General features: G+C 56.7%; 1 protein-coding gene across 1 annotated transcript; it reads right to left on the bottom strand.

The window, feature by feature from the left end:
- Positions 1–4,823: 4,823 nt before the first annotated feature.
- Positions 4,824–9,133, bottom strand: MEX3B (mex-3 RNA binding family member B). The gene is made up of 2 exons (XM_055326482.1): positions 8,515–9,133; positions 4,824–7,661 (listed from the first exon to the last, which is right to left on the bottom strand). The coding sequence occupies exons 1-2, from the start codon at positions 8,810–8,812 to the stop codon at positions 6,211–6,213; spliced, it is 1,749 nt and encodes a 582-aa protein (XP_055182457.1). The 5' UTR covers positions 8,813–9,133; the 3' UTR covers positions 4,824–6,210.
- Positions 9,134–10,593: the final 1,460 nt, after the last annotated feature.

Below are 10,593 nucleotides of genomic sequence, written 5' to 3' on the forward strand. Positions count from 1 at the left end.
TGCATGCAAAACTTTGCTTTCACAAAAAGCCTGTCTTTTGGGTTTCTCCTCTACAGACATCAAGGTGATGATTCTGTTTATTATAAAATCTAGAATTCCACTCTGTGTAGGTTATAGAGCTTAATAAACAAATCTCCTAGTGATGGGCATGTAGGTTATTTCAAGTAAAATAGCCTTTTCTCACTAATTTTCCAGATACTTACTGAGTGCCCTTGTGGGCTCTGTGTCAGGTGTTGGGGGCTCAGAGATGGAAGGATGAAACCCCTGCCCTTGAGGCATACTCAGCCTAGTGGAACAGAAAGACCAATAAACAAACAACTGTGGAAAAAAAAAAAAAACCTGTGAGAAACACCAGCCGGTGCTGCCATAGAAGGAGGCACAAGGTGTCCTTAAACCCAAAAGAGGGGCTCAACATGACTGACACTTCCAGAATGATGTGAGCCATCACTCTTCCCCTCAGATGAGGAAACTGAGTCACAGACCCATCATGTCTTCCACCCACACCTCCCATGAAGACATGTGCTCCAGATGAATGCCCAAGGTAATGAAGCCAATGGGAGAAAACAGAAAAAGAGCTTCGCATCCTAGAGACTAAACAATGGATTGATTACATTTTACTTTTCAGTCAGGGATTTGGCATCTTTTTTGTCACTAAGTTAGTTCAGTTGACATTTTTAAGGAGTTTTTTTTTTAAGTATTCTGTATTCATTTTATCCTCATCAAATTTTGTGTGTGTGTGTGCACCTGGGAAGAATATGTTATAGAATGAGCTTAATGTTCACTGTTCAGCTGGTCACAAAACAGCCAAGAGATCACAAGGCTTTGGCACAGAAAGGTCCGTGTGCTTCTACGGCGCTATTCGTGTTCTCACTTCCCATCAGCAGCACGGGCACATGGCCAGGAGTCCTGAGAGCTGTGAGGCCCTTGCTCCACTTTCCAAATCAACTACACTTATCAATAAGAAAGAACCATCATCCCCTTGCTTGACCATTGTGTGATGAATGAGTGCTCACTCTTTCTGAAAATACCTCCTATAAAAGCCATTTTTTCTGAACCGGTAAAGATAGAGGCTTTGGATTCATGTGGAATCCTAGTCCAGTGCTTATGACTATGTGGTCTTAGGTAGGTCATTTAACTTCTCAACAACTCAGTCTTTTTATCTTTGAAATGGGTTTACTCATAGTCACCCTGTTGGGCTGGGTGGGCACAGCGATGGCCCAATAAACTGTCGCTAGCACATAAGGGATGCTTAACTCCTCCTCCCCAGTTTCCTTTTCCTGGAAAGTAGGGGGAGCAGAGCCATATGGGGGGGGATAACCTTTACCACTTGAAGCATCATCAGTGGGGGCACAGTCAGGTTTCCATTGGATCAGGGGAGGGAGGAAGGCAAATGGTGGGCAGTACTCCGCATTAGAAGGGCCCGTGTTCCCTAACTACTCGGGAATGACCTTCTCAAGGTCAGAGTCATCGACACTGATACAAATTCCACCTCTTCCCAAGTTACCTTGTTCTCCATTGAGCTTTAAGGGCCGCTACTACCAGCACCACACTGGCCTGCAGGCTCAAGACCCCCGTGAGAGGGGGCAAATTTGTCCACACTTCTTGGAAAGATAAGGCTTAAGAGATAAAAGCACTGGCCTGCCTCATATCTGAAGGCCACTGAAGATAACGAGGCTTTTCTCAAGAGCCAATTGTGGTAGGATACGGCAGACGCAGGAAACAGGGAAAAGGGAAAGGCTGCTGGCACCGAATCCATTCCCAGAATTCTCCAGAACCTGGTTTCGCCCTGACGAAGCAGAAGGAGCACAAGCCTGAGAAAAGCCAGGTTTGCATTCATTCGGACCGCATTGCGAGTATTTGCATTTTCCCACAAATAGGCACAGTAAGCTGTCAGTGGTGCCTCCTGCACGGCCGTGGGAAGGATCACGGCAGAGAACGGGACAGAAAGTGCTGTGAACATTCCATGCAAGCGGTATTGCTCATCGATCGGGTGCAAACTAACCCTGTTTGGTGCATAAAGGAGTTCTTGAATTCTGCTCCCCAGAGCTCAGGCGTCAGCTGTGCTCCTCCCGCCGCCCCCCTCCCCATATTCCTGATATCACTGGAGCTACCCTGGCTAGTAGATAATCCCACCAGAAGACGGCTGAGGGTCAATCTTTATGCATTTAAACATCAGAAGAATATCACCAATTTCTTTTTGTTTCGTTTTTTTTTGGGGGGGTTGTATATTTTTTTATTGGAGTTCAATTTGCCAACATATAGCATATCACCCAGTGCTCATCCTGTCAAGTGCCCCCCTCAGTGCCCGTCACCCAGTCACCCCATCCCCCCCCCCCCCGGCCATCTCCCCTTCCACCACCCCTTGTTCAGTTCCCAGAGCTAGGAGTCTCTCATGGTTTGTCACCCTCTCTCTTTTTTCCCACTCATTTTCCCTCCTTTCCCCTATAATCCCTTTCACTATTTCTTATATTCCCCGTATGAGTGAGATCATATAATATTTGTCCTTCTCCGACTGACTTACTTCACTCAGCATAGAATATCACCAATTTCAAGGCAGTGAATAAACAGCAGGGAAGATACATTTGCTTTGTCTACATCAGGGTTTCTCACACCCTGAGCCACATTAATTCCATCCTGTGCCTTGTAAGACATCTAACAGCATCCCTGGACACTACTCCCTAGATGCCAAGAGGAGTAACCCCAGGTGTCATACCCAAAAATGTCCCCAGAGACTGCCTAAATTTGGGGAGAGTGCAAAATCACCCCCGTGATTTCGTACAATTAGTGTACACAAATGGGAGCGGGGAGAGATGTCTGTTTGCTGGCTTTTTGTTGCTGAAAGATTTCAGAGGGGTATAAAAGCAGAAAGGGAAGGCGCTGCCAGTCTCAGGGCATGAACGGGGCATCTCTCACCTCTCCAGCGGGAGGACTGTCACCTCCACGCCCAGTGACCACCTCCACATGGGGTTGTCATTCAGGGTATCTGGGGAATGGGACAGAGGGCTTGCCTTGGATCAAATGCTAACGCCATCTGATACCATGAGCATTTTCCACAACCTGTGCTGGTGACAAGGGCCTGCCCTGCAGGGGAAACCAATGGTCTAAAAGAGAGAAAGCTCTTTCTCTTAAGAAACCAACATTTATTAATAATACATCCCCAAACTTCATGTCAACAAAGGGAGCTTCTCACCGCAAAGAAATATAGGCCATCCAAGGGGATGTTAGCAGCCTCAAGATCTTTTTTTTTCCAAAGCAGTATATGGACCACAAGATACCTCTACATGTAAGAGCCCATAAGAAGCTCAGGCAAGGCTTTTGGGTTTTGTTTGCCTTCTGTGTAATCATTCTGCCAAAGCAGAAAAGCAAAGTTACACTGGTAAAGAAGTAAGTGTAAAAAGAATCTTGGTTCTGTTCTAGGCATTTCCGAACAGCTAGCAGGAAAGGTGGAATTGGACTAGAATATTGCTGTTTGCCAGGCCTCGGCCAACCTCCAGTCCTTGAGGGAGAAGAGAGGAGGTAAACGCCGACTGGGAACGTTCCAGAGTTGGAGACGATGCCAGAAATTTCCCAAGCCGGGCCACTCCTTTTTCCCTTCCCACTCCAGATTCCAGCCTCTTGCCTTCACACGGCAGCATTTAAACCAAACCAATCAGGAGCTATGATGTGACTCAATTTCTGGACAAATAAACATTAATACAAAGGGAAAAGAGGAACCACCACCAATATATACTGTAGCCCACTGTTTGGACTCACCTGCTGAATGTTACCCATCAGCACAGATTAAAACAAAAGCCTGCCACAATCTGGGCAGACACCATTCCCCAGGGGCAGCTCAGCTGGAAAGTTTGCTGGAAATTCAGTGGCATGGTCTGATCAATTTCTAAATACTCTCTAGAAGACAAGAGTTCAGGTCAAGTGAAAGCACAGGGCTCCATCGCTTGACAAAACCCCACAGCCAGGGAGCAGGTGTAGCCTGCCAAAAGCAAACAAAAACTTCTCTCAAACAACAACAAATAGTTAACGCCCTCAGCCTGTCAACACCAATTAGCCTGCCTTCCCAGCAGAAGCCTCTTAAGACAGACGGGTCCTGAAATCCAGCTAGGTCCTCTGCGAGCAGAAACTGTCACTGGGTGGCTTCTCCCAGGGAAGTGACCCTCAGCGGAAACCTACACCAGCAGGCACAGCCCTTAGGCCCCCTCTACCCCACCCCAGGGGCCCCGCTGGGTGGGATTCTAACTTTGCTGGACTCCAGGCACTTTTGCTTTGGCAGGCTTCTTCCTGCATAATAATACCAACATTAAAATTTACTTTTGATAGAACTTTAAATACTTTCATATTTTATTTTCTTAGCATTTCAGGCAAATTTTAATTAATAGGTTCTTGTGGACCTGAAAATTAAAACATTCCCTTTGAATAATTTCATTTCCTTTGGGGGTTTCTTTCTTCTAATTTGAAAAGAAATTAAACGTTTTCCTGGGGCCCCCTGAAGGTGTCAGGGGCCCTAGGCTCCATGGCCACCACGTCTCAGGGAAAAGCAAGCCCTGATTAGAAGGAACTTGCAATTCTTACAAAATACTGTTACCCGTGGTCTGTACATCCAGCTCAGCACAGCTCTGGCCTATTCCGAAAGCCCATTCTATTGATAAAATACTGACATAACATGCCTGGAATGTACACATTTTCACTTGTCACTTAAGAGTGATTTACACAGGTGTACTCCAAGGCGCTTAAAACAAAACAAAACAAAAAACCAACTCACCACACAAGATAGATTTTCTTCAATATTTTATTTATATAGAAATACTTAAAAAATGAAGTAGCACCATTACTTAAGTTTTTACCTTTATTATGTAGAACTTTAAATGTCAGAAAAATAAAACTCTTGATACAATTTCAAATCTTGTCTCAGCAAATATAATATTAGTATTTGACCATGAGGTTAAAGGCCCTTTATCATAAAATAAAATATACTTTGTTTTTTAAACTTTGCTCAGTAAAGTACATTTAAGCTCAAGTAACGTCACCTACATATACATAAACAAGTGGTAAACAAATGTATTAAAATAGAAATACTAAAACTATAGTGGCCCAACAGAATTTTTGTAGCTTGCACTGAATTCTATTTATACAAATGTTAGAAAGCATCAACAGTTCCTTTTGACATGTTTATACATTTCCGTTTTTTTTTTTGTAATAATATAGAATAAAATATGCTTTATATCACTGAATAGAAAATATGCTGGGTGAAGCATTTCTAGAAGATTTGTCTGAACCTATAAAATCTCCATCCCAACAGAATACTGTTCAAAACATTACACATTTTATGGTTTTGTAATTCCGTCACGATTGTGTGGTTATTAAAATAATACAGTGTTCTTTGCCATAAGGCCATACTAAAATAAAAAGATTTAACCCAGCTACAAAAAAGTTCACTGAACTTAAATTAAAATACTTGTAAACATCTTTGCAATATGAAATATAATTTTTCAAGTCAAAAAAGAATAAAATACTTCAATCTGTATTAATGCAATTTCTCTTTTAAAACTTTTAAACGTTTTTTAATATATAAGAGATATGTTACAGTTTGTTTAACTTTTATAAAGCTGCAGTATCCTGGTTTCACAGGTACTCCTGGCCCTTCCAAACATTCAGAAAGGATCCACTGTGTTCTATAATAAGCATCGTAGGAACCCAGCCACAGAGGGGAACACACTAAAACAGTCCACACATCCCATAAGCACTATTATTATCATCTTCATCATAATCATTATTGTTCATTTTTTTCCTACTTAAAGAAAATGGAAAACTTTGTGGGGTTTTTCTTCTTTTGGAAGCCTCCTATGAAGTACAGTGTAAAAACTATCATTACTAGAATGTCGCCGTTCCTATTATTTATAGAGCATGCATTTCAGGTGGTTCGGGGGTTTCCCAGGCTATAGGACTCTGGATGCAGATATCCTGGCAAGTTCCTTTGTTTAAAAATTACTTTAAAAAAAAAAAAAAAACGAGCGGATACTACAGCTTTCCAAGCTCCTCTCGGATCTCAGAGTGTGGGCGGGGGTGGGGGGTGGGGGTGGAGGGCGGGGTGGGGGTGGGGAGAAAGTGGGGCACCAAGGCGGCGGGCAGGGGGGCTGGGGGGCTGGGGGAGGACGCCGAGGCCGCAGGGGAGGGGCCCCCCGCCCCCGCCGGGTGCGCGCACGCGCGCTGCCTTCAGGAAAAGATGCGGATGGCCTGAGTGACCGCGGTGTGGCAGACGGGGCACTCGGGCTCGCTCTTCTCGCAGATGCGGTTGGCGCACTCCATGCAGAAGAGGTTGTGGCCGCAGGGCACCAGCGCGGCGATCACCTCGCTCTCGAAGCACACGGAGCAGTCGCGGCTGCCCTTCCGCCGCAACCCCGACGACGAGGAGGAGGAGCTGGAGGAGGAGCTGGACGACGACGAGGAGCCCGAGGTGTCCGACGGCTGCAGCCCGGGCAGCTGCGCCCCCAGCCCGTTGGCATAGGCGGCGTAGGTCAGGCCCCCGCCGCCCGGGTCGCTGCGCACGCGGCGGGCCAGGTGGTGCTCGCCCGCCCCCGGGGCCATGTGCAGGGGCGGGGACAGGCGCGGGCAGCTGGCGCCCGGGTGCAGCCGCCGGTGCACCAGCAGCCCCAGGTTGGCATTGGAGGGCGCGCCGGCGCCGCCCCCGGGGAAGACCACGGAGGAGGACGACGCGGACGAAGACGCGGACGAGGAGCAGGACGAGGACGCGGGCGCCGCGGGGCCGCCGCCAGGGGAGCGCTCGAACTGCGCCCAGAGCAGGGGCGCCCCGGGCGGGGGAGCGGGAGCCGGGTCGAAGGTGGGCTGCAGCTCCGGGCAGCCGTCGGGGGAAGGCACGGGGGCCTCCCCCGCCGCGTACGTGTATCCGTTGCCGTTGTTGTTGTTGTTGCCGTTGTGCGCGAAGCTGAGCGCGGGGCTGGGGGGGCTGTAGTCCGCCAGGCGCGGGGTGGCGGCTGCGCTGCCGCCGGTCCCCCCGCCGAAGTAAGAGTCTGTGGAGGCGCTGCCGAGCGAGCTGGAGCTGTCGTTGCGGTAGCTGGAGAAAGGCTTGCGGCCGGGGGTGGGCGTGATGCTGGGGGTGGGCTTGCTCCAGAGGCTGCCGGGGCCGGACCCGCCGGACCCGTGGTGCAGATCGAAGCCCACGTCCGTGCCGTTGGCGTGAAAGTCGTTTTCGTCTGTGAGCTCAATGATGCCGCCGGTGCGCAGGGCGATATGCGCCTCTATTTCCTCGCGAGCCCGGTCCACGTTCTCGGGCATGCCGGTCACCTCGAACACCGGCTCCTTGTCGCGGCTGGGCGTCACGATGTACGTGTGCGTCTGTTGTTGGATGCGCTTGATCGTCGCGCCCTTGGGCCCCACCACGAGCCCCACCACGCGGTAGGGCACCCGCACCTGGATGGTGGTCTGTCCGGGCAGGTTGGGCGGCCCGGGCACTGCGCCGTTGAGCGCCGTGTTCTTATTCCGCGAGGCGCGGATCATGGAGAAGTGCTCCGCCGCAGAGATGATCTCTCTCCGAGCCATGGCCACATCCTCCTTCCTGCCCGTCACAACAAAGACAGGCTCCTCCCCGCGAACCGGGGTCTTGATGTAAGTATTGGTCTTCGCCCGCAGCGCTTTGATTTTACAACCTGGGAGCCAGGGCGGGGGTGGGGGGTGGGAGGGGGGTGGAGTGGGAGAGAGAGAGAAAGAGAGAGACAGACACGCCCATTATCCCGGGGTAACCGCGGGGACCCGGGACCGCCCGCGGCCAGGGCTGCGCGACGGCAGGACACGCTTTGGGCGGAAAGGGGGCGGCTCCCTCCCTGACCCCGGGCCACGCCACGGGCCGGGAAACGGGTTCCCCCCGCGAGGCGCTCGAGGAACAGCCCATTGGCTGCCCGGCCCTCCCCCAGTGACTGCAGTCGTCCCGAGCAAACCCGAGAATCCCAGAAAAAGTCAGCTGGGGAGATGCTGCTAGGATCCAGCGGGGCGCGCCGTCCGCCCTGGAGACGCGGCGGAGGGGTTCGGGGACGACGGCCGAAGCCGCGCTGCCCCAGAACTGGGGGACTGATGGAGGGGTGGGGGCAGTCCCGGGACCCATTGTTCCTCCTCTGGGCTCCATTCCGCTCTGCAGAAATCCAGAATCCTCCTCCCATCCGATGCTCCCTCCTCCTCCTCCCCCTCCCAGAGGACCGATCAAAGGCCCCCTCCCCCAAGCATCTTGTACTTAAATTCTATTTCCCGGGGTGGGCTAGGTGGGGGGCGCTAGGGGAGAAGGCAGTGATTTTAGCAGGATGGAGCGCATCCCGCCGAGGCAGCGGCGCGGCTCCGGGAGACAGCCTGCCTGCACTTTCTTTGTCTGGGGCGCCGGCCCCTCGCGCGGCTCTTCCTCTCTCCTCGAGCTCGCGGGCGCCGCGGATCCCGAGCCCTCCCGCGCCCTTCCCGCGGGGCGGTGGCCCGAGACCCTCTGCCCCTCGAGCTCCCCGTCTCCGCCGGACCCACCTTGGCGCCCCACGATCTCGGCGACGTGCTCGGAACTGGGCACCGGTACGCACTCGGTCATGTTCACGCTCTTCTTGCGCGGCTCGCTGTCGTACAGAGAGGCGCCCTCGTCACTGTCCAGCCCCAGCAGGGAGAGCTGGTCGAGCGCGAGCTGCAGGGCTCTTTGGTCATCCAGGGTCTCGCCGCCGCCGCCGCCGCCGCCGCCGCCGCTCCCGCCGCCGCCGCCGCCGCCGCCGCCGCCTCCCCCTCCGCCGCCGCTGCCGTGGCGCTCCAGGTCTGCAAACAGGGAGCTGGGCATCGCTCGGCCGTGCGCGCCGCGCCCCCGCCGGCCCTCGGCTCGGCGGCCAGAAGCTGCGGCCACAAAGGCAGCCGGGAAGCGAGCGGTCAGGGGCGGGGAGGCCGGCCGGCTGCCGCGGGCTCCGTGGCTCCTTTCTCGGCGCCGGGAGGACTGGGTCGCTCGGAGCGGTCCGCGCCGGGCAGTGGCCGCGGGAGCCCCCGCCTGGGTCCCCACCCCAGGTCTGCCGGCGGGTGGGGCGGGGGCAAAGCTCGAGCGGCAGCCGCGCGTGCCCCCCGAGTGCCCGGCAGGCTGGCCACAATGCCGAGCGAGGAGCGAGCAGGCGAGCGACAGCAGCGTTTCTTTAAGGAGCCCCTCCCCGGCTCCTCTCCTCCCTCCCGCCCGCCCGCCCGCCCGCCCGCCCTCACTCAGCGCTTTTTCCTCCTCTCCTCCCCGCCTCTTGACTGAGCCTCTGCAGCCAGACGGCTCCGGAGGGGGACGAGGGAGGCGCAACGTCACCGGCGGGAGCTGACACTACAATGCTACTGACACTATCGCTGGGGGAGGCGATTGGCGCGCGCCGGGCCGGGGGCGGGCGGAGGCCGCGGTCGGGGCGAGCCGGGAGCGAGCGCCCCCCGCCCCCGCCCCCGCGCCCGCGCCCGCCGCAGCCCGCCCCGCTCTCCGCCCGGCCGCGCCCCTCCCCCGCCGCCGCGAACGCCTCTCTTTGTTGTCGAATGCGGGACCGGCAGGCTCGGGACCCTCGCGCGCACCTACCGGCCGAGGACGGCCTGGCCCCAGCTCTGCCCCCCCGCCTGACTGAGACCAGGAGACGCGCCCAACTCTGCGGCCGGCGGCCCGGCCCGAAGCGAACGGTCCTGAGAAAGTCCCGTTAGCGTCTCCAGATAGACCGCCCCGGGAGCCCTCGGTGCCGCTGGGAGGAGGGTCTATTGTCTGCCCCGCAGGGCGGTCCGAGCGGCCGGACGCGGGGAGTGGGACTCGAGGTCCCGTTGCGCTCGGGCACAGCGGCTCCTGGCGCGGGTTGCCCACCTGCGCGGGAGCGCAGGCGACACAAAGGCACAGGCCCGCCCGCATCGCTCCCGGCGCGCGCGCCCGCAGCCCCGCGCCCCGCGCCCCGCGCCCCGCGGGCGGCGCTCGGTCCGCCCGGCCCCGACACTGCGACTCGGCCAGCAGGCAGCCGCCGCGGCGCGGGGCCGCCCCCCCCCGCCCCTGCGGCCCGCGACCCCCGACCCCCGGAGCGCGCGGCGCGGGGACCCTGCCCTCGCCCCGCGCGCCGGCCGAGCCCCCGCGGGCGCTGGCACGTGCACGAGCGCCGCGCCGCCACCGCGGGGACGCCGGCCATGGCTCCCGCGGGCAGCGAGGGCGTGCGCGCGCCGCCGGCCCGTCCCTCCCCGCCCCGCGGTCGGGCATGCGCGGTGCGCGCGGGGAACGGGCGGGCCCTTTAAGGCGGGAGCGGACGGAGCGCGCCCCGGCCCCGCCCGCGGTCCGGCCCCGCCCCGCCCCGCCGGGAGGTGTGCGCCCGCCGCCCGCCGCCCGCCGCCCGCCGCCCGCCGCCCGCCGCCCGCCGCTCTTTGTGCGCTTCTCGGGGTGGGGCTGGCGGCGGAGGGAGGGAGGGCGCGCCCCGGCCGGCGGGGACGGCGAGCGGCGCCCCCTCCCGGACCTGCCGGGGCCGCCTCCGAGCGCGAGAGAAGAAAGGAGGCTTTGAGGGCCGGGGCCCGCCGCCCCGTCCCCCCGCGCCCGGCCCCGCGGCGCCGCCACCCGGGCCGGTGGCCCCTCGGCCCCGCGCG

This window comes from Nyctereutes procyonoides, unplaced genomic scaffold, assembly GCF_905146905.1.
Source record: "Nyctereutes procyonoides isolate TBG_1078 unplaced genomic scaffold, NYPRO_anot_genome, whole genome shotgun sequence".
NCBI classification, from domain to species: Eukaryota; Metazoa; Chordata; class Mammalia; order Carnivora; family Canidae; genus Nyctereutes; species Nyctereutes procyonoides.